Raw genomic sequence first — 27,935 nt, forward strand, 5'->3', positions numbered from 1 at the left:
TTTGTATGTCAGCCTTGCACTTGTGTAGCTGAGGAACACGCTGTGATGGCGGCACGAACCTGCACTTTTTCTACAAATGGCATGTACCACGAAAGTTGTTCGGCAGCAACTAAACTCCATCCAAATGAGGTGACAAATGAGGTCCTAATACGCCTGTCACGTGGCGTCCCCCTAGCGTGTAACGCTTTATTTTTGAAGTGTGATGTGGGCAAGCTTACGATTGTCCCATCCTACAGTTGGCAATACGACTTCTCAAAGAGCATAGAGTCCACGCTCCCTGAGAGGTCCTGACGCTAGATGGCGCTGCGTACATGTTCAATGTAAAGTCACTGGATGTAGCAGTCTCTTCAAACGCAAGGGAAAACGCATTGACCAGGCAGTGGCAGACTCTTTTTTTCACTCTACCATACGCATACGGGGAGCTGGAGCAAATATGCTCGACTCAGAACCACGTGACGGCGCTTGCCCAATCCCTTGCTCGGGAGGGCGGCGACTCTTCACATCACACGATGACCCTGCTTTGTTGGTGGCAATGGTCATTGAAGACCGTCAGTGTGACAGTCGCTAACGGGACAAGGCGGTGTCGTTGGTGAATCAGATTTCAGATTTTATTTATGCACAATAAACAATGTATACACAAAGTAACAGTTCTGGATTGCGAGGTCAAAGCCTGTAAATCCACGACAAGGTGAATCCATGCCTCCGAAATATAGCAACCCCAAAGACTAGAGAGGACTGGTTACGAACAAACTACTGACACGGACAGCTGGAAGTCTTGTCCAGTCTTTCGGGCGGCTATATTTCGAAGGAGTGTGACCGAGGTATTGCACGGACATCTACGAACGGCTGCAATGCTCATTTGATTTGGACGGTTGGCGGAACTGGGACGCTATTGGGTGCGGTGTCGAGGTCTGACTGGAACCGTCCTGGGGAAATTCGACAAACGAACCCGCAGGCGTGGTATCAGTAGCGAGATTCCATTCCTGAGGAGGTGAACCTCCACAAGTGAATGCTGCAACGGCCGTGTACCTCAAAATCCAAATGCATTTTGGTACAGGATGGTACTAGGTCCACAAACGCATTCTTTTCTTGGTAGTTTATTCATTGATATAGTACTACGCGTTGGTTGCTCACTTCGGCCTTACGTTTGCTTGGCATTATCCTTGAGCTCGATGTAAGGTGGGGATGAGACATCAAGTTAACATGGAGAGAGCTCCATGTTAACTTGATGTCTCATCCCCACCTTACATCGAGCTCAAGGATAGTGCCAAGCAAACGTAAGGCCGAATTGAGCAACGACCATCATCCTTTGCCTCCCGTTCTTCCATCAACAATAACAGCGTCTGCTTTATTTCTCCCATTTAGCTCCGACACATTTACCGGATTTATCGAGTATTCAGCTGCATGAAAACAGTTGTTTATCACTGAGGTGCTAAGTCTAGAGAGCGGATTTTTAAGCATAAGGAGAAGGCGCTCTCGCGACCGCAAGGTACGCAGGCCAATCATCCCATCGCGGATGATATCGCTCTACCTCCCGATAAGCTGAGGAAGAGGGCGCACACCTTTCTATGTGTCAACCTTCTTTCTAATCGGAAGATAAAACGATACGGTTCGCATGGTTGGTGAGTCCACAACCTCTCAGTGCCTATAAACCCACTCTCTCTATATAGCGATAACAGATCTTCCGGGGGGAGGGGGGGGGGGGGCGCTTGCCTTGGAGAGTTATCTTGTCTCAAACCAAACAAACCGAAAGACAAGTCGTTGGAAAGCACTTGTTTCAAAAAGCTAGGGTTACTCGAACTTGACGCTGACGCTCTGATTCGCGAATATATAGATGTGCACAAGAAGGCTTTTCCAGTGTCGAGATAACCTGATGCGCATATTATCGAATAAGTAATCGGAACCCGCGTATTGGACTTCATAAGGTAAAAGCCTGAGTTTGGGCGCACAGACGGACGACACACAACCACAACATACGACGCAAACCAGCGAAGTTTACTATTCACAAGACAACCATATACATATAGTCACACAACGTGGGGGAAAGAGGGAAAGTAAAAGTAGCAAGCTGGTCACAAACTTGGAACAAAGGTCAACCGAGAGCAAGGGTTACAAAAGGCGTCGGTAAGCCGGATAAATAGCCACAGAGGCAACACCATTGCGGATTGCTAAAGCCTCTCTCAGAAGTCGCCTTCGTTGATCTGGTTCCCATATGCTATGACTGAGGTTTCCGCCCTGAGAGGTTGCCAATTATCCGTCATCCTGGCTTGTGGGCAATATCGCCACGAGAGTGTACTGATGGAAGTTTCTATGCAACGTATTGACAAGCGGCTGTTCAACCTCGCGAAGATCCTCGAACCGTGGTCGAACGCTGCCCACCAGATGCAAGGCCTCCGTCTTCTTGCGGAGTACTTGCGCTCCACCGGTCTGGTGACGGATCTCTGAAAGTGCTCATCATCCCCTCATCCGTTCCCAATGAGCAATGGGCCTGTTGTTCTGGGCCAGGTGGCGCGAGTGAGCAGCAACATCAGCGCCCCAAATTATGCAACACTCCCCAGTTTAGCAGACGACGCGGCACTTTGAAGTACACGGTTTCGAGTTGTTCGCGCTTTTCAAGAAGCACCGCTTTTTCTGTTGATTTCCTACAGGTTTTGTAGCTTCCTTGGCACCATACCGTTTGACACACCATGCAAAACCCGCTGATGGAACTCCTTACTGTTGGGATCCGCGGCCGTTTGGGCCCAAAATGGCGCTGTGCAAACTACACTGCAACAGCCCTATAGGGCTGTAGCAGACGACGATGAAGTGGTCTCCGACAACCGGTTGCATTCTCGCGCCAAACCTTCAGCCTGCGAGCCGTTGTTCTTTTATACTTAGTTCGGGGCCAGACAGCCCAGAGTAATGTACTACTGTTGATCCCTCCGGCTGTCTCTGTCTTATCCCCAACAGGGCAGTGTACCGCCTCAGCCGCGGTGAATCGCCCACCTCATCATCATCCAATGTGCGTGTGTGTGGTCCGGCAGCAATGGTGGAATTGCAAATCGACATCGACAATAAATGACTGCTGCCGTCAAGGACATTCTGTACCAGGAGAAAGGGAGGATCGCCAGATATAAACAGTTTTTACGGCTCTCCTTTAGTCCTATCTTGCGTCCTACATATGGCCACACGTCTTTCTCGTGACAGCCGGCTTTCTGCTTTTCTCGGCACTCAGTAGTCTCCCTGACGCGCGCGCGTTGCCTCGCCCTGCCCTCAACTTTTACCTTCACCGAGCCCGTCGCTAATAAAGGTGTCGTGATGTTCCACGTAAGGTTTGTATCCGTTTAGTATGGCGACATGGTGCACGTGGAGCAAGGTAGGACTGCGAATAATTTCGACCACCTGGGGTCCTTTTGACGTGCGCCGGAAATCTCCGACACACGGTGCTGGAAGCAATGTTTACCTCCCCCATTGCTGCCGTCGTCGGCCGGGATCGAACCCGCGAACTTCAGCTCAGCAAACCAACACGTTACCGACTGCATCCCCTGCGTTCCCGAACTGTGGCAAGGACGAGACAGTTGAACACTTCCTACTTGCGCTGTGGCCTTTACGCTCGTGTTCGCAAAGCCGCCTTTCGTTTGGAACCTTTCGTAATCAGAGTTAAAATAGTTCCGTGGCAGCGGATCCTTCGTCTTTCCTTACCCTCTCACGCCGCTTCTAGCCCACCCTCACCATCATCACCCTCTGCACCATGATCGCTTGAGTATTGTCGAGCCTTCAGCACCTCCACCATCTAGTTATTCGTTTAGATTATCGTTGTCATATCATACTCATATTGTCTAGAACACCAATTGTATAGCCCTGGTCAGTCTCCCTTGTGGACTATGGCCATTCTATACATGGGGCAGAAGAAAAAAAAAATCACGGGGGAGGAATGTTGGTACAACGACAAAGACCGAAATGTCGTGCCGTTCATGCTGAGCAGAAAAGCTCGGTTTTTCATTCAGGCCGCATATGGAAATCTTTATTGAACAAACGAATATAGGTTCTTACATCGAGTACACGCAGTCAGGGAAAAAAAAAAAAAAAAGGCGCTCTCGATCGTGCAGTGGAGCTTTCGAAGCTCCGAGTGATGCGCAAGCGGCTGATAATAACCTAGAGCACAAAGGAAATTTTCTCCGAAAGGCACGGCGCTGAGTGTGCGCTCCTATCGGACACGTGTACTATAGGTCTGGCTGGGAGTTTCGAAGAGAACGGCGGAAGCTTGCGTCGCGAACTCTGCAGGAAGCACTGAAGCTGCTTGTTTGGATATCGCAGTGCGTGCGTGTGTATAACCCACGGACCCAAAGGGTGGCCCTCCGTATCGCCTGTGGTGAACGGGAAGAAATCGTCCAGATATGGGACAGTGCTGTGGGAAAGCGCCCAAGGATGACGCCCGTAAGTATGCAGAAATAATCAATCAGATCTTCGAATCCCTCTTCCCACGCGGTTCTGTTTGATAGTAGTACTGAAATGCCGTTGTGTATTTCCGGAGAAGGAGGTGTGGATACGGGTTATAGTTTTAGCTGACGACCGAGATCGCTGACGAATACTGTCTCCCCTTGTCTCTATGCGATCGATATTTGGAACCAGGGGAAAGGATCAGGGTGCAATACCAAGCGACAAGTCCGCGTAAGATAACGGACTTGTCATTAGGCAGTTTTAGTTAACCGTTGATAGTGTCCATCCGGTCAGCAGTCATGTTTCTGAGTCAGACTTGCTGCAGGTGGTTCCGGTATGCTACTAGACTATGATGCTCTCTGTCACTTTCCATATCTTCGGGCAATGCATAGAATGAAAGTAACTCGGTACGATCATAAAATTGTAAAACATTGGAAATGAGATCCTGTTGACGAAGTACCTTTAATATGCTTGAAGAAATAATGTCTGTGTTGTCGAGTGTTGCTTTAGCATGACCCCTATATCAATATGACTGATTACTCTGCAGTAAAGCCGCTATCAATGGTAACAAAACATACTATGGGTAAAAAAAATTGACGACGCGGTAAAGTTGGTAACCCGAGGCAACGTTGCACACTCACGAGGAATAATTCACATGTAGGGATAGGTACGAGCTGACAATACACGTACGGGTGCTAAGAGGAAACTGCTACAGGTACCTACACGTAGGATATAGGAAATTGGAGCAATCAAAGCAATAGAAGGTTCATGTTTCGGATTGACTAAAAGAATCTTTGGTTTCTTCATAAAGTAACATGCTTCAAACGTAGTTCAAACTAAATGTAAGAAAATGCGTGGTGTGAGAGATATACGTATGTAGTTGGGTGACACCCAAATGGTTTGATCTGCTGCCCCATTTCTATATTTACTGAAGAGAACAGGCCTCTTTTTCGTTTAGATGAATATGTGATGGGAGCGGGAAGTCGAGTAAATGAGCGTGATGAAAGTTTCAACGCAATTAAGGCGAGCAAGAAGTGAAGTATCGATGCACATGCGTCCGTCAGCCATGTAATAATCACGCGCCGTGTACAGACTGAAGACGGCACGGTCAAGGAAATAGGAAGGCGTCAAGTTACTTCTGCCTCGACGGTCACGCGCAATCAACATGTGAGAACTATAGCGCTGACTAAGTTCCTGCAACAATACCGATATGGATCTTGTAGCATGCACGGGGCGCAAAATCTATAGTAATACATCCATGAAGTGTGATACGAGATGCTGGACTGGCACTTGTATAAACCCCAAACGAAGTCAGCAATTACGCACAAAACAGAGGCACTACGTTGTAAAAATTTCTTCCGAGAGGGAATAAGAGATGCCGTTACCTTGATACTAACGCAAAAGGAATGAAGAGTTCATTTGCGCCCGGTCGGAATTTATGGGCGAACGAAACCGCAGTTTGCACCCTTCCTCACTCTCTCCCTCTAAAGAAGGGCAACGATGCGGAGCGGCGTCCTATTGGTCGACTCAAACGATCTCCCGCCCGATGATTGGACAGATCGTTTGAGGAGACCAATAGAACGGTGCCCCGCCTTGTCCGGCTTTTTGAGAAGGAGAATAAGAGACAAAGCGTAAATTGCGGTTTGGTTTGCGCATAGATCAGGAAGCAACGGAATATATCGGTTCCTTTTGTACTCTCTGCAGAGGTAACGGCAGCGTTCCCTCCGTGAGAACTTTTTTCGCCCTTTAGTGCCCCTAGAGAGCTTAAGAATATAGGGTCGCCTCAGTGCTCTGGAGTTTGTTTTTTCTTCTTTTTTTTTAACGCACGGTACGGTTTTAAGACGTACCATGTGCACCCAGACTTGACACAAAGTGCACTTTCGTCATCCTCGCGCGGCACGTGAATGACGAGATGTTGCGAGAGGGTGACCGCCAAAAATCGCGAGTCAAAAACCGCGACAGACAAAATCGCGAGTCAACAACCGCGATTTTCAAAAACCGCGATTAGCAAAAACCGCGACAGGTAAAAACCGCGAGGGTCAAAAACAGCGACAAGCAAAAAAGGCGACGTCCAAAGAAAGCGACAGGCAAAACCGCGATAGGCAGAAACCGCGATGGCCAAAACCCGCGAGCAAACCTGCATAGAATTGAAGAGGATACTTTTTGAGCACGCCGGTGCTGACTGGCAGTGTTTCAGACATTTGACAAGACTTGAAATATGTTGGTCTCCGCCGGACGCCGAAATTACTCGTACAAACACGGACATGGAAGAGCTAGAGAATGGCATATACACTCATTCCCTGCCCGCGTCAGCTATCACGTTCACTCTGCCGGAAATATAACCAATTACTGAGTAATCGATTACTCGAAAAATTACTAAAAAATGTAATTGATTACAAGTAACGCGTTACGCACAAGTGTGAAGTATACAGATTGAGCACATCGAAAGGTGCAGTGTAAAGTAGCACTGGAGTCATTTTTAATACCCTGCTTTCTTCCTATAAAACTATTAATTAGGTCAGTAAGATGCGCCATGAGAAGTAATTCACGCCACAGTATCATAATTATCGCAGAAATTGAATTTAAAGTACGCCGCAAAAAGGGACCGGTGTGCGCAACGATGGTGGAGAGCAGTATACCAGCCTGTGATTTGCCCATGACCTCGCGCTGATACCTTAGCTGTCGTCTGCTACTCTGCTGTTCGGGGGAGGAGGAGTGTCGTTGGGAGGAACCCGAGAGGCCTGGGCCGACTTCAGGGGAAACTGTGCCGGCATACGCCTATTACACATCTGAGGGAAACCCAGGAAAAACCCCAGACGGCACAGCCGGCCCGCGGATTCGAACCGCGGACCTCCCAGTCTCCAAGCGCGCGTTACCGCTGCGCCACCGGAGCTGGTAGAGCTCTTCGGGGCTCTGAAAAAGCATTGCTTCTGGATCGGTCATGATTCGGCCGCTCCTTCTGTCCCCAATTCTCCTGGGGGACTAGCAAAACTGGTTTACGGCGGCAAAGGGCGCTGACCCCCACTGACCACCGAACCAGAACACGTATGGACCCTGTAACATCATGCTTATGTGAGTTTTTCTTTTTCTTTTTTTTTTCTGGGAAACAAACTGTATACATCAAAACCTTTCGTGCTACCAGGTAAATTGACACACACACTTTCATCAAAGTCTTAATCTGAAATTTTTAGGATGGCCCTCTGTACTCCTTTAAGGCTTTTATTCCCGGAATGGAAGTTAGCCTACTTTTCATATCCTCATGGCCCCCTTTTCATCCTCCCTTCTAAAGGAGAGTGAGTAAGGTTTTTAGCTGTCGCGTTTTTAGTCGCGGTCTTCGGCTGTCGCGTTTTTTGCCTGCCGCTGTTTTCCCCTACTCGCGGTTTTTGGTGTCGCGATATTTGTGTGTCGCTAATGCTTCCTATCGCGATTTTTGTCTATCGCGATTTTTGGATCTCGCGGTTTTTGACTCGCGGTTTTTCCTGTCGCGGTTTTTGACTCGCGATTTTGACCCAGAACCAGCGAATACTGTGACTACTGCTTCGCGGTACCGTGCAAGCGCAAGGCTTGTGTTTTGCGATGCAGTGGGGAAGCCCTATATTATAAATGTAACGCCTACTTTGGTTTATTATCTACACTCTCTAACAGAGGGGGGGACTATTCCACCTATTCAGGACGTAGACCACTTCTTCTACCTCTTCCCCTTCTTCCTCTACCTCCACGCTCCCCCACAAATAGATGTCCGACGTAGTTCGCTGTCGTCACGTTAGCTTTGTTTGCGTTTGTCGTACGATCCCTTTATTGGGCAAACTAAAATTGAGCCTCTTTTTATAAACTCTTCAATAGGAAATTTTAGAATACGGGACCCAACGTTAACGTGTCAACTGATTAGGGCGCACGACGTACCCAAAACGGAATCACGTCATGTCTTCAGCGCTTTCAAAACGTACACGCAATCATCATTTTGTGTACGAAATTCATCATGTTGACGAACACGAGGTATCGTGCTGAACAGTACTGTTGAAGTGACTACACGCTGCTTACTTCTTTTACTACTTCTACCTGGCTATGACACTCTCGAGACTTCTCGCTCTGCACGAGAGCGACGACAGTTCACATTGCGGCAAGTTTGGGTGCCCACGCTGCTTTAAAAAAAAAAATAACGCGTGTACCAAGGACTCAAAGCGCAGCTGATCCGCAGTGGCGACAAGGCAAATTTTGTAAGTGCCAAAAGCGCTCTGGTCCTCTATGTATATCGTATAAAATACCGTAATAAATGGGCTTGTTCAAACTAGACTACATTACTGAGCCACTATGACGTACGGCTCGCGTCAAGGTTAAGTTGAACACAGCGCCAGCCAGTTCGAAGAGAGACACTCTTTCAGCGCCTAGCAGAAAATAACGCCTTCACAACGAGGGTCATTCCCACCGTTATTTCAACTGCACACCACCAGGGTCCGTAGGCCGAACTCTTCAAAATAAACTTCACCTCATGGCACGCTCCTGGCCAACCATCATCCCGAATGACATCGTTCTCTCTCCAGATTTGTTGAAAACGGGAGGCGTACGCCTTTTTGTCACACATATGCAGCTGCGTTATTTGGCATCAAAAGGCGTACGCCCCCTGCTTTCCACAAATCAGGAGTGATAAATATATCAGTCTGTGCAGTGGTTGGCCTTCAGCGTGCTATGTGGTGAAGTTTCGTTCTAAGAGTGCGGAATGGCGTTCAAGTTAACGCCGATGCGAGCTGTACCAAGAGAAACAATGTCTTCCATAAGCGTAAATATTTCCCCTGACTCTCGTTGTTATTTTACTAGGTAGCTCCACAGGAAGGCACACACTATGGAAAACACACGCGAAAGGCGCCTACGTGTTATTTACACCATATGCACTTGGAGGTATCTTGGGGGCGGAAAATCTGGCTATTTTAGACTGACTTATTCCCATACGTCGATACTTTCCCAACAGTTCATCACGTACCATTGGCCTCTGCGGATCAGTTGGTATAGCATGTCCACCTATATTGTTTCAAAGGTTGCGGGTTCAATCCCGGCCAGCAAGCCAGCAAGGGGTTGCCTACACTCTTAAAAATGAACTTCACCGCATAGCACGCTCCTAGCCAACCATAATCTCGAACAGGGTTGCGGAGTGGGGCGACCAATTCCATTCCAGTTCCATTCCGAGGAATGGAGATTTGTGATAATTCCATTCCTTTCAATTCCTTGGAATGAAAAGGTGTGGCCAATTCCCACTCCTGGAATGGGCTTGGCAAACGTATTCCATTCCGCTAATTCCATCAATAACAGAAAAGGGACCGGTAACTGAACTGGCTATAGCCCAGCAGCCACCGGGGCGCCCAGACCATTCCATTCCAATTCCATTCCTGCGAAAAACTGCCTACTTCCATTCCCATTTCATTCCTAGGACAGTTTCCGCCATTCCATTTCAATTCCATTCCGAGCTGTGAGAAATCTGGAATCATTCCGGAATCATTTCCAACTCCGGAGTGGTAACTCCGCAACCCTGATCTTGAATGATATCGTTATCTGCTGTGATTTGTTGAAAACTGGAGGCGTACGATTTTTTATGACAATTATTAACAGCATAAGTGTCACAAAAAAGCGTACACCTCCCGTTTTCAACAAATCAAGGCGGATAACGATATCATTCGAGATGATGGTTGGCTAGGAGCGTGCTATGCGGTGAAGTTCATTTTTAATAATAATAATCGGGGCTTTACGTCGCGAGACAACTGAGATCATGAGCGACGCCACAGCGGTCGGTCTGTGGATTGCTAAGTTCATTTTTAAGAGTGTAGATACGCCGTCTCCTGTACGGAGGACGTTAAGTACGGTGAGAAGTGCGTTGAGATTTCAGGACCCGTTAAAGATACATCATGTGGGCAAAATTAATCCACAGACCGACCCACTATGGCGTTGCTCATAATCATGGCTGTCTCTCGGCGTAAACTCGTACGGGTGGGAAACACTTCGTCGTTTGGGCCCAACCGCGCCGAACCTGTGATAAATGAAGAAAAATAAAGGCCTGACCAATGTAGTGATAGCCGTGAGCTGGGTCTTGCCGAATGAAACACAGGGACGAATGAAAATACGCCCGCAGAATAGCCCCATGAAGCCGAGCACAACGAACATGCGGTTTAGCACTCATACATGAAGTACGTGACCGTATTTTTTAAAGCCGTCAGTGTACTGATATATACAAATGGTATACTGTGTATAGCTCAAATGGTCGGTCGTGATTTTTTAAAAATCTATTTATCCCTGCAAGTAATCGCTGGATGAATGGTATTATCAGATACAGGAATACATTATGCTGTAGCCAGGGGAAATCCTTATCGGTTATGACGGGCATCGGTATGTGCTTGACTCTCTGCCAGAAAGCCATTGCACTCTTATTCTCAACACGGTGTTAGGCAGAAATGGTCAGGTGTTTGCGCATGAGACACCAAACAACGTCACAGATAACGGTGAACAATCCGGACTTTCAGCACTTCCATATTCCGTAGTAAGCAAGGAACTGCTTTTCCGCCATCAGCCGCGAGCTCCCGAGCGAATGGCGAACGTTTAGATCCCGCCCAGTATCAAAGCGGCTTTCATGTTCCGTCGCGTAAAGTTTGGAGCGCACCCCATTAAAAAAAGAAGAAGAAGGAGATAGGGTAATGCGTACTATGTGCGACATCAAGAGTGCACAGCTTCTAAAGTCAGCATATAGTTATTACGAAATGAATAATTCGCACGTGATAATTCTTGGCTTTACGTCAGGAGACAACAACGATCATGAGCGACGACACAGCATTCGTTTTGTTGGCTAGTTTTGCCCGCTTCAGGAGTTTTTAACGTGCGACGAAATCTCTGCACACGTCACAAAAGACACTATACTGTTAAAATGGAACTTCACCACATGACACGGTGAAGGCCAACCAACATTCCGAATGACATCGTTTCGCCCCCTGATTGGTTAAAAACTGGAGGCGCATGATTTTTTGTGACACCTATGCACAGTGATTTTAATTGTCAAAACGGCGCACGCCTCCAGTTTTTAACGAATCTGACAACGACAAAACGATGTCGTTCGGGATGTTGATTGGCCAAGAGCGTGCTGTTCTGTTTTCAGTATGTAAAGTGCAAAATTTCTCCTCTCAGAATAAAAGGTGCCGTTACCTTGAAACCAACGCAAGAGTAACGGAATTCATTAGATGCGATGTTCGTGATATATGAGCGAAAGAAACCGCAATTTGCACTTTCCCTTTCGGTCTCCTTCTTAAGCAGGCACACAATGCCAAGCGGGATTCCTGTAACGATTTGTCCACTCATCGCGGGAGAGTCGGTTGATGGAACTAATTGGAGGCCTCTCCGCATTGTCGCGCTTGTTGAAAAGGAGAGGAAAAGGCGAAAGCTGCGTTTTTTTCAATCGATCATATAGAGCACTAACGACGTGGCTGATGAATCCGGTTCTTGTTGTGCTGCTTTCAAGGTAACGGAATCTTTCATTCTTCGAGGTGAAATTTTTGCACTTCAGTGGCTCTTTAACGTTCCTCGAGAAAGGTTACGCGTCCAGGCAACTTGTACTAACGTGGCCCTGTAAGTTTGTGTGTGCAATACAAGGCTGCAAGATACGCATGGTAGCGACCATCCGTGTTATACAGCTTTGTCTGTTTCCGCGCATGTACACAGCTGTCACTCTGTAGCTGCCACACGGGTCAGTTGTCGCAAGAGCAGCTGGGCCATTTTCCCGCTGTTTGTTAGCGGCACGAGCAACCACTAACTGAAGAAACTTTCATTGTCATGGAAAGTATGACAAACTGCGCGCATCACAAGACAAGATTTTTAGTTTTTTGTTATTGCAATTTTCAAATTTTGCACGACACACTCTAAAACTCTAAAGAATCACGTGTTTGTAATGTTCATTCAGCTTCCGGAAATCTTTTCACGGATTTTCAATGGAACACGTTCCACAGCTTAGTGCACTGTTGAGGTAAAAGTCACTGTGGGGTATAGCGGTCAGTTGTCCCATATCTGGTGGGGTAACTTGTCACGTGCTTCAACTGGTAGAGCTAGAGTCACTAAATAAGCGTAGCTTATATAAATTTGAAATAAGTTCAAATAATTTTAAATGATTTTAATAAAATTTTTAAATAAGCGTAGCTTATGACTCTAGGTAGAGCGACCGACAGCGCAAACTATCCGCGAGAAAGTATTTTACTAGGTTTTTGGTACATCTTAGAGATCGTGTAATAATTTAGTGCCACCCTTTACATTTACAATGCCGGTCTACAGCCAGTAATGGCTAGCTTGCAGTGCACCCATGAATCCTGCACAGCAAGGACAGACGTGTACATTGCGAAAGTGTAAGGCTCTAGATAATAGGTTACTTTCCGCTCGGTTAGTTTGTTTTCCGTATGCTCTTCCAATGGGTATTCCACTCGGTACACCTCCACACTAAAGATGACGAGAAAATGGAAGTGAGGTCCAGCCCCAGCAGGTACACTCTTAAAAATGAACTTCACCACATAGCACGCTCCTAGCCAACCACCATCCCGAATGACAACGTTCTCGCCCCTGATTTGTTGAAAACGGGAGGAGGAGCCTATTTTGTGCCGTGCATAATGGCACAAAATAGGCTCCTCCTCCCGTTTTCAACAAATCTAGGGCGAGAACTTTGTCATTCGGGGTGATGGTTGGCTAGGAGCGTGCTATGTGGTCAAGTTCATTTTTAAGAGTGTAGGACAACCTGCCCCGCTACTTTGCCGTATTGTCACACTTTGCGATCTCCTCTGATTTGCGATTTTTTATATATATATACTATTTTTGAAGCCAGCTTTAGTTTAATATGTGCGTTGTGTATAGGCAAAAGATCGCACTCAAAATTCAGCGTTGGTTTCATCAGCAAGACGAACGTACTTTCGTCACAGCAAAATCGGAAGTAAAAACTGTGACAACTGTCCCCGGTCTCCCCTACTCTCCTTTCACGACCGCTTCCGGCTTATTAAGCTGCCCTTGTACGTCTTTGATAGGAGAACGTTTCCCGTCACGACTGAGTCACGTGACAGTTACAAATCGTTTCCCCTCGAGAATGTAAACGCCATCAAATGTTGCTTAAGTTTACGTGCAGCTGGTTTACAGCACATGTGGCTCTGATGGGGCCCTCTTAACTGATTGGAGTGCGGAGATGATAACAGGTGAGCGACCACCACAAGCGTTTAAGACGGAACCGCGTAACTCTCTGGGTACGTAGGCCAGTAAGGTAACCACAAAAAAATATTTCGGGAGGAGTGCTATGGGAACTCTACACTGAGGAGGAGGAGCATAGGTAAGCATCTAGGGTGTCTGAATAGTAGCTCCATCTATGTAGGGTGGAGTCACCCTTTGCAGAAGCGGACGCCGCAAAGCCACCATTTTGACGCCCACCTTCACCATGCATGGATGCGGTGTTCCGATTTCACCCGCCATTTTCAAACCTCCTCTGCCTCAACGCCAAAATGCAGTGTGTGGCTAAGCCTATAGCTACACTTTTGCGAGCGCATTTCAAGCTGTGCGTGGGAGTCAAAATGGCAGAAATTCGTAGCAGACGTCGCAGCTGTCTTCACCCTATACACAGAGGGCGCTACTATTCATGTACGCTGTTTTTCCCTCTCCCAAGTGCATACGAAGGTACGATTTCAGGAGGAGGATTTGAATGCCTGAAATTTTCGCTTGGCGGCCACTAAAGCCACTAAAGCTACTTGACCTAGCCATAATAATAGCTATAGAACCTCCGTAGTGAGGTTTTAGAGTTCGTAAGCACGCGGTATGGGGAAGAGGACAGCTCACCATGCACCGTTGAAACAAAACTCTACCACGTTAAGACGGTTCTGAAACCAAACCGCAAATCCCCTGGTGGAAGCGTACATATACGTAGAAAAGCAATGCCAGGCAAGGTCAAGAAAAGGAATTGGGACATTCAAACTGAAGATTTGCCAACAACGTAATTGTATTCAGAACAAGAGCAGTATGCTGTGCAAGCATTTCGCTAAGCGAAATTTACAGGCTTATAAGTCCATAATCTGTCAAAGAAAACTTGACTGTTGTCATACGTGATTTTTTGGTGTATGTAATAACCATTTCTATTTTTTTCACATTAATTAAACCTCACTGACTGTGTATACAGTATATACACCCATTGTTAACAGTTGTTGTGTAGAGGAGATGAGAGGAAGAGATGAGATGTGTATGTTCACATCTTAGGCCTAAAGGCGCCTCTGTGGTATAATAAATAATAGTAGTAGTAGTAGTAGTGTCCTTGGAAAACAGCTTGGTCATGAACGGGAGACACATAAACAAAAATAAAGAAAAGCAGATTTAGCGAAGGATAAATATACAGAGTGTTTCAGGTATTTCACCTAAAAAATCGGATGAAAAATCTGCTTTTCTGAATGTTATGGGGACAACGCTACTTATCTCGGGGGAGATTTTGCCATGACTTCTGAGCACTTCGATCAAATTTAATTCGCGAGAAATTGAACTTTGCCGATTGATCTCCGAAATTTACCAAGTCAACCTCACGTTTTTGTGACAAAACAGAAAGGGCACGTCGGATTTACCCTATTGTACGTTAGGTAAGAAAGCCTTATGTCTTCATTCTTCATCCATCCGTCTATAGTCTCGAACAAGATCAAGGCAGTACCGCTATCTGCTTTCGTCGCTAGCCGTTACCGCGCAAAATAAAAAGGCGGACTGGCTTATCATTGAAACCATAAGAGATAGGCACAAAAAGGTGAGGTTGACTTCGCAAATTTCGGAGTTCAATTGGGAAAATTCAATTTCTCGCGAATTGAATTTGATAAAATGCTCAGAAAATAAGGTACCGACAGGTATTTTTTTATACGATTTTTTATCACGTTAGGTGAAACAGCCTTTAGATGTACTCTCACAAGATGCGTAGATTGCATGCTCTCTCATGTGCTTGTAGGGACTTGTGAATACGAATCCGCTACCACATGGTATATGCACAGTGAAGACGCATAAACGACTCGAGCGTTATGTTTGCTACGGTAGAGCCGATACGCTAACGCGATCTTGTGTAACGGGTAGTGTTTCTCTGCTGTCGCTGAGGTGTGTTGGTTCGCGTGATGACGTATTTGCTACGGGGCGTAACGGAGGAACGCGCATTACAAGCATCAGCAACGCTCTTCTGAGCAGGCGTCTTCTATGCATGAAACAAGCTTCGTATGTCAACAGAGAATGCGAGGTTTAGGAAAGGACGTAGTTGATAGCCGGTAGAATCCACGTATCCCGTGGTTACACAGCTTATACGTACCCTGGGTACCTACATAGTATGTAGGTACCCAAGGTAGGTTGGCAGGGATGGGCATAAATACACTTTTTGAGTATTTAAAAATAAATACAAAATACTTTGTTGAAAGGTATTTAAATACTCTTCATAAATACGTTTTCAATATGAGTATTTAAATACAAAATATAAATACAGTATTTAAATCCTGTAACTATATACTACACTCTTAAGAATGAACTTCACCGTATAGCACGCTCCTAGCCAACCATCCATCGTCTCGAATGATATCGTTATCTGCACTGATTTGTTGAAAACGGGAGGAGTACGCCTTTTTTTGTGACAATACCATGTCATATCGAATTACAGAAATAACGATGATCATAACAACAAATCAGCAAGGAACAGAAGCATTTATGTGTTGGATTCTCATTTCTCGAAGACTGCATCTTTTAGGCGTCTTCTGTTCGGCGCTACAAGCAGATTCGCAAAGGAGAACAGCATCTGCACAGGTGCCGGTGAACAAAGGCTCGTATTAAATTGGATAAAGATGCTTCGTACAACAAGGTAATCAGCCCCGACCACCGTCCGCAACAACAGCGAAAAACTCGCCGTCTAAAACGATTTGTCGCATGCATGCTATAGGTCAAACACTGCGCCCCAAACTCGCCCATCTTCCCGAAAGGTCAAATGCACGGCAACTTTAAGACATGAGTCAGTATATTATGTATCCACACGCTTAAAAATGACGGTGGTGGTGGTGGTGGTGATAGGGCTTAAAAATGAACTTCACCGCATAGCACGCTCTAAGCCAACCATCATCTCGAATGATATCGTTATCTGCCCTGATTTGATGGAAACGGCCGGAAGGCGTATGCCTTTTTTGTGACACTTATGCTGGTCATAATTGTCACAGAAAAGGCGTACGCCTCCCGTTTTGAACAAATCAGGCCAGATAACGATATCATTCGAGATGATGGTTGGCTAGGAGCGTGCTATGAGGTGAAGTTCATTTTTAAGAGTGTAGGAGTATTTATGAAGTATTTACAAGAATAGATACATCCAAACCATTGCCACGATTGATAGCGTTATCGCTTCTGATTCGAAGAGAGAGAGAGGGGGGGGGGGCGCACGCCTTTTTGTGGCAATTTGGATTATATGAAAATTGCCACAAAAAGGCATACACCTCCCTCTTTCTTCGAATCAGAAGCGATAACGCTATCATTCATGGCAATGGTTGGCGCAGAGCGTGCTCTGCGGTGAAGTTCAGTTTTTAGAGTGCAGCGTGCCCAAGGTGGAGCGAGGGACTCTTAGAAATGAACTTCACCACATGACAGGCTCCTACACTCTAAAAACTGAACTTCACCGCATAGCACGCTCTACGCCAACCATTGCCACGAATGATTGGGTTATCGCTTCTGATTCGAGGAGAGAGAGAGAGAGGTGTACGCCTGTTTGTGTCAATTATCATATATCCAAATTGGCACAAAAAGGCGTACGCCTCTCTCTCTCCTCGAATCAGAAGCGATAACCTTATCATTCGTGGCAATGGTTGGCGCAGAGCGTGCTATGCGGTGACGTTCAGTTTTTAGAGTGTAAGCCAACCATCATCCCGAATGACAATGTTTCTCGCCCCTGATTTGTTGAAAACGGGAGGCGGAGCCTATTCTGTGGAGTGCATAATGGACAAAATGGGCCCCGCCTCCCGTTTTCAACAAATCTAGGGCGAGAACGTTGTTATTCGGGATGACTCGTTGGCTAGGAGCCTGGCATGTGCTGAAGTTATGTCCTAAACGCGGCGTGCCCTTTCAGCACCACCGCCACCACCACCATCTGCCCTAAGAGGTACATCACCTTTGGACGCGTCATGCAAAACGGAAGGTGTCCCAAAAAGGCGGATCCACCCATTAAAGAAATAACAGGAGAAGGAACATTATCATTCAGAATGAACGGTCTCCTATACACTCTTAAAAATGAACTTCACCGCATAGCACGTCCCTAGCCAAGCATCGTCTCGAATGATATCGTTGTCTGCCCTGATTTGTTGAAAACGGGAGGCGTACGCCTTTTCTGTGACAATTATGAAGAGCATAAGTGTCACAAAAAAGGCGTATGCCTCTCGTTTTCAACAAATCAGGGCAGATAACGATATCATTCGAGATGGTGGTTGGCTAGGAGCGTGCTATGCGGTGAAGTTCATTTTTAAGAGTGTAGGATCATATTTTGTGGTAAGGTTCTCTCTTAAAAAAATGCATCACGGGATATTCTTCTGGGTCGAATACGACTACGCACAACTTTATTTTGACTGGAGAATTTCATTGCCACAGAGCGGTAATCTACTCCCATGCTCGCGGTAATTTAATGAAAAGCTGGACAACTAAAGGGCTATAATACTGGTTCTAAAAGCTCAAGCTTCTAAAACGACCTAATTGTAAACACGATGACACATATGACATATCCTGTTTCCATCAATCATGACCAGCGGAGAGGGTGGAAACGGCCTCGACCTTGCGCTGTCCGCGCTATTATTCTCCAATCAGGTGGAAGTCACGCAACCGTGATGCACGTCGTGAGGAACTCGTCACGCGTAGCGTTCCGTGGATTTGTCCTCGACAGACTCGCTTAGTGGGTGCTTTCACTTCAGAGCACCACCCTTCATCCGCACAGCATCTTGCTCACAACCCGTTGTGTCTCTTTCGATGTTGCCTTAGCAACGGAACTGCAGGACGCTCATCAGGTCAGTGGCTCCTTCGATCCGGGGAAAGGCTCCTCGATTATTTTCCGGCGCGGGACTCAATTTTACTTTTGGTTTGTGGAATATGCGCCCTTTCCGTGTTCTGCTATTTAGGATTGTAGAATAGGGGACCCAAGCGGGTGTTGGAGCCCAAAGAGATAGCGTCGTCACTGCTGCGCATCCTAAACCGCGCTTTGGGTGTTGGGTACGCGTGTTATTTTTTTTCTTTTTTTAAATACAGTGGGGTCTCAAAGATTCCTTGCGTCTCTCTCGCGGCCACCGAGATCCCCTGTGACACTGTCGTCTACAAACGGCTGAAGACATTGACAAGATAGTAAGCGGTTTTGTTTTACGATACCAGTTGTTTTCACTACCAACAACGCAGTATGTTTACAAAAGGCGATTCTGCTACGGTGACACAAACAGGACCGCGGTGCACTCTGTACGCGGTTGCACTCTTAAAAATGATGGTGGTGGTGGTGATGGTGAAAGGGCTTGCCGTTGTCGGCCTCACGTATGTGGGCAACGTCACGACTGACGCCCTGGGGAAATGTGCGTCCTGGGCCGACTTGTAGGGGAACTGTGCCGACAACTTCACCGCAGAGCACGCTCTTAGCCAACCATCATCTCGAATGATGTCGTTATCTGCCCTGATTTGTTGAAAACAGGAGGAGGCGTGCGCCTTTTCTGTGACAATTATGAACAGCATAAGTTTCACAAAAAAGGCGTACTCCTCCGGTTTTCAACAAATCAGCGCAGATAACGATATCATTCGAGATGATGGTTGGCTAAGCGCGTGCTACGCGGTGAAGTTCATTTTTAAGAGTGTGCACTACGGACAGTCACACACTTGTGGACGGCCAACATTATATCGTCCAAACTGAACGAAATCAAGGCTCTGCCGCACGCAGAATGGGATGACATTACACTCGATGACGCGTACTCGATGGTCTGTACTACGTCGGAAAACTGTTGTCGTCGTCATGTCTGTCAGGTGGCAGTCTATACCAAAAGCAAATACGAAAAAAAGCGAGAGAAACAATCGTTAACAACGCCAGGCATTTTGCCAAAAATATGCTTGTTTTCCTATAATTTATAAAATAATTGCACGATGCGCCGTAGAGATAGGCTTCAGGGAAGTATAAAATTGCCCTTATGCTCTGACAATGGGAGCGAGGGTCCGTATTTCATGGGCGCCCGTGGCGATGAAACTCCCCACTCTCCAAGGTCCAAGGTCAAAATAAAGTTGTTTGTTTGTTTCATGGGCGAATGCGTTGTGGCGATCTCATAAGAATGCCATTAAATATCTCCGTATAGCGCGTATTAAGACTAAACTACTTACCTACTTAATGCCATTTTTCGTGCCCGTGTGGCAGGCTTGTATGTACACTCTTAAAAATGAACTTCACCGCATGGCACGCTCCTAGCCATCCATAATCTCGAATGATATCGTTATCTGTGCTGATTTGTTGAAAACGGGAGGCGTACGCCTTTTTTGTGACACTTATGCTGTTCATAATTGTCACAGAATAGGCGTACGCCTCCCGTTTTCAACAAATCAGGGCAGATAACGATATCATTCGAGATGATGGTTGGCTAGGAGCGTGCTATGCGGTGCAGTCCATTTTTAAGAGTGTAGGTTACAGACAACAGCTCCATAATTTGCAAATCATTTGACTGTTAAGGCAACGGCGGCTTTCATTCTGCAAGGATACATTTTTACACTTTAGGTGCCCTTGAAGTCTATTATGGCCGTACACATAGTAAGCCATGTGAGCACACATAGAACGACTTAGAACGATTCTCTATAGACAGAATTACGCTAAAGTTAACGAGTAATACCTGGATGGTTTCTGGAGTTGGAGAGAGTTTCACTACACAGCACACTGAAGGCCAACCATTGTACACACTTCAAAGTGAATTTCACCACATAGCACGCTCCTAGCATCATCCCGAATGACAACGTTCTCGCCCCTGATTTGATGAAAATGGGAGGCGGACCCTATTTTGTAACACTACACACTAAATACAGACCTTCACCTCATAGCACGCTCTGCGCCAACCATTGCCACGAATGATTGGGTCACTGCTTCTGATTCGAGGAGAGGGGAAGGTGTACGCCTTTTTGTGTTAATTATCATATTGTGGGGACGACTCATCGCCAAATATCCAAATTGACACAAAAAGGCGTACGCCCCCTTCTCTCTTCGAATCAGAAGCGATAACCCTATCATTCGTGGTAACGGTTGGCAAAGAGCGTGCTATGTGGTGAAGTTCAGTTTTTAGATGTACGGCATAATGGTACAAAATAGGCCCTGCCTCCCGTTTTCAACAAATCAGGGGCGAGAACGTTGTCATTCAGGATGGTGGTTGGCTAAGAGCGTGCTATGTGGTGATGTTCATTTTTAAGAGTGTACATAATGATACCGTTATGTATCCTGCACTCTTAATACCGAACTTCACCGCATAGCCCGTTCCTAGCCAACTATCATCCCGAATGACAACGTTCTGTCTCCTAATTCGTTGAAAACGGGAGGCGTACACCTCTTTTGTGACGGTTATGCAGTTCATTGTGTCACAAAAATGGCGTACGCCTCCGGTTTCCAGCAAATCGGGGTTGCGAACGATGTGATTCGAGTTCTGGTTGGCTAGGAGCGTGCTATGCGGTGAAGTTCTCTTTCTGGAGTGTAGGACAAAGACGAGACACTGACAACACAACAACAACTTTATCTAACGACGTGAATGCGGAGCTTCATCGCCTATCGCGCTATTGTGTACACGTAAGCTGCAACACCTGAAACAATTCAGCTTCGTCAGCGTTCTACGCTGTTTCCCGATATGTGCATCCTATCGAAAGTTGTCAAGCATACCTATCGTGCAACACACTTCAATATACGAGGGTTTTATATGGCTTAGGATTGCGCAGGATTCTTGCAGTGGCACGCTTGCGCTTATATCGCGCAAGTACTGCACAAACACACACTTCACACTTACATTGGCGACAAGTGTAACTCCGAGATAAGAATGTGACGTCGTTAGAGACGGGGGTAGAACTGGATTTCTCGTTCCACCAAGAATAGAATCCTGCCTAGCACTCTTAGAAAAAAGGGGCGGAGTAGTTGCACCTTTTAGGAAGTAATAGTTATCGCATATGTTGTGCCTAAAAGGTTGCAAAGTTCTACCTGCACACTTTTAAAAAAAGGGTGTACTCTAACTCCTTTCCTTGCCACATATATCACTCCCTTCTTGGAGAATACGTTTACTCTAAAAAAAAAAAGAGTTCCCTCACTCCCTTCAGACTCTTCAGAGCGTAATATTACTCTCCAGTAGGGAATTAAAGGGTCTGAAGGGGCTGAGGAGACTCCTTTTTGAGAGTAAACGTACTCTCCAAAAAGGGAGTGATATATGTGGCAAGGAAAGGAGTTAAAGTACACCTTTTTTTAAAAAAAAGGGTGTATGCTACCTCACTCTCTGCCACGAATGATAGGGTTACCGGTGAGCTAAGGGAGCGTACGCCTTTTTGTAGTAATTTGGATATATGATAATTGATTTTACCACCCTCTTACATCCTTTATCAGACGCTATGCGGACCTAGGTGACAACTATAGAAGTTTCCACCTTTTCACGCCCGTTTTTCTTAGAGTATGCAAGAGATTGCACGATTTTGTTGTTGTTGTTGGTTGCTGTTTTTGTGTGTGTTGGATGAGAAGAGTGCATACATGCAATTAGCCTTATTATTCTTAATTGGACTGCTGGGGATAACGTCCTCTGCGGTCATCTTCAAGACATAATCCACAAGTTACTCGAAACACCGGGAGGGGGAGGCTGTACAAGGACATCATGTTTCATCTTTTAATGTCAGTACAATTTCATACATTAATTCCAAGTAAAAGCGCTAAAATACGAGTAAGACGAAAAACCTTACCTGGAACTATGGATTATCAACAGTGGATGGATGTTTCAAGTTTCATAGTTACAAAGAACGAACTGTATACGACGTAATGCTCGCATGACCGTATAACTAACTTATTAAAGCTTTATTTGTAACAGAGATACGATACTAATGCAGGTAAAAATAAATAAACGAAAAAACAAAACAAATGAAAAGTGAGAAAGAAGTTTGTGGTTGCATGCGCGTGAATCGAACCTAGTAGCGTCTGGCCTTTCTGCAACGCTACACTCTTAAAAATGAACTTCACCGCATAGCACGCTCTTAGCCAACCATCATCTCGAATGATATCGTTATCTGCCCTGATTTATTGAAAACAGGAGGCGTACGCCTTTTCTGTGCTTATTATGACCAGCATAAGTGCCACAAAAAAGGCGAACGCCTCACGTTTTCAACAAATCAGGGTAGATAACGATACCATTCGTGATGATGGTTGGCTAGGAGCGTGCTATGCGTTGAAGTTCATTTGTAAGAGTGCACTCTTAAAAATGAACTTCACCGCATAGCACGCTCCTTGCCAACCATAATCTCGAACGATATCGTTCTCGCCTCTGATTTGTTGAAAACGGCGGGCGTACGCCTTTTTTGTGACAATTATGAACAGCATAAGTGTCACAAAAAAGGCGTACGCCCCCCGTTTTCAACAAATCAGGGCAGACAACGATATCATTCGAGATGATGGTTGGCTGGGAGCGTGCTATGCGGTGAAGCTCGTTTTTAAGAGTGTGTGCTTCAGTGTCTCAAAAAGGCGCACGTCCTCCATTTTCAACCACTCGGGAAACAGAACGGCATCGCTCCGAATGATGATTGGTTATGAAAGTGGTTTGCGGTAAAGCTCTACCTGAACAACGGCAAGCCCTTTCACCATCACCACCACCACCACCACCACCATCTACCTGAACAGTGTAGGTGCGCAAAGACTACGTCTTCATGCCTATCAGATTCTCTGAGCGTCTGTTTACTCCACTGCGTGCAACACAACAAACATGGTGTGTGCTGCGCACCCGGAGATATTGGAGAAGGGACAGATAAGGGTCTACGGTAATGTAGGGGCAATCTAGGAATCCTTCGATAGGCGTTGCCGGACCTAGAGCCTTTACTGTCAGGTTAAAAAGCGACTCTGGCAGTAGCGCTATACCTGAGTTGAGCTGTGGAACTTCTGCAGATCACATCATCAATATAAAACGGTATGGCCTCTTAGAATATTTTCGTTTTTTTTTTTCTAATTACGTGTTAGCGCCGCGAAGCAACTGCGGCTGTGCAGACGTAGTCAGATTGAGAGAGAACAGCAGGAAGGATTCGGGGACAGGGACAATCTGCCGCCGCTGGTTTAGATTTCCATTGTCATGTCAGTGTTTCTCTTTGTCTTATAGGTACCAGCCAAAAGGAGTCATGTATTTATTCGTGGTTAAACGCTCACATGTACCTTTAATAACGCGTGTGACGCGTAATGACGCAGACTAAGCTTGTTCAGGAGACATGGGAACCGCCATTGATAGTGGTTTTGTATTTTCTGAATGCACTTTATTAGTACATGAAGATTGCCAAAAGACCAAGTTATCGACAGCGTACATGTTTTCGGTGGGGGGGTATATGTTTATTCGGGCTTTCGTCGGCTTGCTTTGTTTTGTTGTTGTAGTTGATTACCTGGTTGTCTGTTGGTTGCTCATGTTGCGTTTCCGCAATTGAGTATACATGCCATTCCACGTATTTCATGGAGGCATAATGCACTATAGGGAGGCCACCTGTTGCTGTCAGTAGAATCAATACATTAATACTGCCACAAAATCAGAAAGCGCGGTATTTAAATTAAAACGCAGTTCAACGTCAAAATAGCTCTTAGCTGGCTGCCCAATTTCGTAGTTGTTTATCTTAGTTTTCACTTTATTACTTGTTTCTCAATGTTACAACTTGTTTTAACATGTCATGCGCCTCACTGTTGACATCTCGTTTTCCGCGTTTCGTGTAACGTTTCTGCATACACTCTTAAAAAAAGTGTGTGCTCTAACTCTACATATATCACTCCTTGTGCCTCCTCCGCCTTTATCACGTACTCCTCCTTGCCACATACATCACTCCCTTTTGGAGAGTACAATTAGTCTCAAAAAGGAGTCCCTTGAACTCCCTACTGGAGAGTAATTGTACACTCCAAAGGGACTCATATATGTTGCAAGAGTGTACTCCGCAAAAAAAGTTACTGTACACCCTTTTTTTAAGAGAATAGAATTCATAACCCGCACCTTGATAACCATACACAACATTGTCCAGCCACGCACAAAAGGAATTCGAGGATTCGCTTGTTGTCCAAATGTAATGAGCACGATGTGGCTCCTCTGGCTACCCGCCAACGGACTCTGACATTCTACCTCCCGCCATGCTGAGCAAAGTTGATCCAGCGCTCGCTTTCCGCATGTCTGCACATATCTCTCGTCAGGATGCCGCATTAGTTCATCGAATGCGCATCGACGTAGCCTTCACAGTACAGTGGCGCTACCGCTTGAGACACCTTGCCTATCCCCACTGCAGCCATTGCGGTGCTGTTAAAGATCTAGAGCACATTCTTCTCCATTGTCCACACTAGCAACCTTCCCGAACCGTACTCCCCGCATCAATCAACGAGCTAGACTCACGCCCCCCCCCTCTCTCTCTCACAAAATTGTTTGGTCCCTGTCCACATCCAGCACACCAATGCTCTGCCCTGTGGCTCTCTTTACCTTTCTGGGCACCACAGGACTTCGATCCTTATTCATTCACCGCATCACCACCAGCATTGGGGTAGAGCATCGTCCCCGGCGATGAAACTACCCAGCCGTCATCCCGTAATAAACCTGTTGTTATAAAATGATAATGCCAACGCTCTTTACACACTTGCCGCTATTGGGCTCCAGCTGAACAAACACGCTGTATATCCGGACATGGTCTCCACGGAGTACGAATACGAGTGTCCATAAACCTTATACAGGAAACTACCATGAGTAAATACCATGCGTTAATAAATACGCGAAGTCTTACACACGATTCTCTTTGCAGAAGGCACTATGCCCGGGAACGTCAATGGTGAAACTAAGACAGTGTCCACGGTGACGGACTCGGTGAGTCGTTCTTACATTATTATTAGTATATTAGCACCTCAACTCACTGTATACAGGTGTCACGAGTTCGTTGTTGTTTCGTATTTCTGGCTCGTGTCTCGTGGTCATCTTTCCTCTCTCTCGCGCAGTCTGGTAAGGTGACCACAACGACAACGACGAGACGGATGGTTTCGTCGACGGGTCAGCTGTCTGAGTTTAAGGACGTGCAACTGGACGACAAGGGTGGTGTCACCACAGTCCGAAAGATTGTCAAACGCACAATCGTCCGGCAGCCTGATGGGTCTGAGAAGGTCATTGAGGAAGTCACAGTGGAAGGGGACCCGAAGCTTCTACCAGACTCAGGGGTGAGATCTTGGAGAAATATTCATATCGCTTTTGTACATAGGGATGTTTTTTTCTTAAACCGAATCCTGCGTAGTTTACCCCGCCTTTGGACACTGGTACCATACACTGAAGTAAAGAACGGAACTACTATTCTGGTGCCTTATTGTTGGCTTCCCAGTCATGCTAGGATAAAGTACCATGCTATGGCTTCATCGCGATGTGTCGCAGTGTCCACACACTTCATAAAGTGTATGCTGTGTGACTGCACAGAGTAACAAAGGGAGAACTAGCAGCACCAGTCTCCTGAGGACCACACTGGGATCGCAGGGTGGCATGACGAAAGCACCAACACCACAGCCGCCTCAAATCATTGGAGGTCAAGTAAAGGCCACCGACAAGCAGTTTAGAGAGGAATGCCTCAAACGACATAACTTCCACAGGGCTAACCATGGCGTGCCTCCTCTCAAGCATAGTGATCAGGTACTTCACTTCAAAAAATGCAGACGGGCGGTACGTAGGTCTCACACATGCCTCCTCGCACAATTTTTCCTATAACAGCTGACTAAAGTTGCTCAAGACTGGGCCGATACCTTGGCGAAGCGCGATAGATTTGAGCACCGGCCCAACAATTCATACGGAGAGAATATCTACATGTCCTGGTCGTCGGATCCCAACAAGGAAGTCGCAGGTAATCGTCTTTGAACCTGGAAATGAAAGACTTGATAGAATATCGCATGGGAGTTTCAACGGGTACCTCCTGGACAGGTGCGTTTTAAAAGACTAATGAAAACAAATGCAGATGCATATACTGTTGTGTAAGAAGGTACTCCAAGACGCTCCAGGGGTACTCAACTCCGCAGGAAAAGCAAGCAAAAAATGTTCTTAGGCGTCTTGTCATAGCATCCCCTTTTTCTCTACAATGGCACAGGCATGGCAAAGAAATGGGCAGTTCCAACTCTGTGAGATCAGAATACACTGGATGACCTTCACGGCATAACACTTAGCGCTAACGCAGGAGGATGTATAGACGCGGACGGACGATACCGGACAATCCTTTTGCTTTCTGAGATTGTAGAGCACACGGCTTTCTGTGACACTTAGTCATGTCTGAGAAACTCCGTCATGTGTTACAAAGTCGAGCACGGTAAAGAAAAAGAGGCGAAGTAGAAGAAACTTCGTCGAATCTTACCAGCAAAATCAATCTTTAGTAATCCTAAAAGACGGAAAGTGCAAAATACAGAATACGAAAAATGTTGAAATAATGGACATCCTGGAAGAAGCTGTTTACTCCGAATCGTCCTATTTATACCCTCACACCTATTTGGTCCGCACAAGACGTAAAATTGTAACGGTGGCACGCAATTCATTCATATGCGATGAGTCATTCATATGTGATGTCATTCTCCTTGGGTCCCGGTCCGTTTCCCGTCCGTTTACGGGTATACCCTTTAAGAGGGAGACAACAACGAACAGAGAGTAGGCACTAACAAGCTCATTTTGTATTCTAGGAGGGGACGCCGTTGACTCTTGGTACAGCGAGATCAAAGACCATACCTTCGGCGTAGAACCACGCACCCTCGCATCTGGTCATTTCACTCAGGTCATGTGGAAGGGCAGCACAGAAGTGGGCACCGCTCGAGCTCGCAGCGCCACGGGAAAGATTCTCGTCGTTTCCAACTACAGTCCAGCCGGGAACGTCGTTGGACACTTCGCCGAAAACGTTCCACCCCCGCGAAAGTGATACAAGCTCAATTGCCTCATAGGCAAAGTTATCCAGGTTTACGCGCAGCATTTTATAACTTTTTCTTGATATATTTTTCTTGGCATCATAATTTTAGCAAGTTTGCTTGCGCAAGATTACTCGCCCAATTATGAACAATACTGGCATGTCTCTGGGCGAGCATTCCGTAGTGATGGCGAGAGGTTAATATTCCAGAATGTATATATGGTCTTTAGCGATCAGTTTGTACGTGTTGCGGGCAACTGCTACATTCCGCAGCAAGGGGTCAACACATTATTTTCCTTATTGTGCAGTATTACGCAGACCAAGAAGAAAATTAAAGGAAGTTATTTATTCATTTTGTATGTCAGCCTTGCACTTGTGTATCTGAGGAACACGCCATGATCGCG

At 46.2% G+C, this 27,935-nt stretch overlaps 1 protein-coding gene across 1 annotated transcript; it reads left to right on the top strand.

Moving 5' to 3' along the window:
* The first annotated feature begins 4,198 nt into the window (after positions 1–4,198).
* LOC135368278 (Golgi-associated plant pathogenesis-related protein 1-like) lies at positions 4,199–27,883 on the top strand. Its single transcript, XM_064601452.1, has 6 exons — positions 4,199–4,416; positions 25,420–25,481; positions 25,610–25,825; positions 26,076–26,285; positions 26,364–26,493; positions 27,314–27,883. The coding sequence occupies exons 1-6, from the start codon at positions 4,377–4,379 to the stop codon at positions 27,544–27,546; spliced, it is 891 nt and encodes a 296-aa protein (XP_064457522.1). The 5' UTR covers positions 4,199–4,376; the 3' UTR covers positions 27,547–27,883.
* Positions 27,884–27,935: the final 52 nt, after the last annotated feature.

This window comes from Ornithodoros turicata, chromosome 9 (assembly GCF_037126465.1).
Source record: "Ornithodoros turicata isolate Travis chromosome 9, ASM3712646v1, whole genome shotgun sequence".
Taxonomy (NCBI): Eukaryota; Metazoa; Arthropoda; class Arachnida; order Ixodida; family Argasidae; genus Ornithodoros; species Ornithodoros turicata.

Bases quoted from the DNA above. Each gene is read 5' to 3' on its own strand.
- LOC135368278 (XM_064601452.1), top strand. From the start codon at position 4,377: ATGGGACAGTGCTGTGGGAAAGCGCCCAAGGATGACGCCC. The intron at 4,417-25,419 runs GTAAGTATGCAG...TTCTCTTTGCAG, and splicing joins AGCGCCCAAGGATGACGCCC to AAGGCACTATGCCCGGGAAC. The intron at 26,494-27,313 runs GTAATCGTCTTT...TTTGTATTCTAG, and splicing joins TCCCAACAAGGAAGTCGCAG to GAGGGGACGCCGTTGACTCT.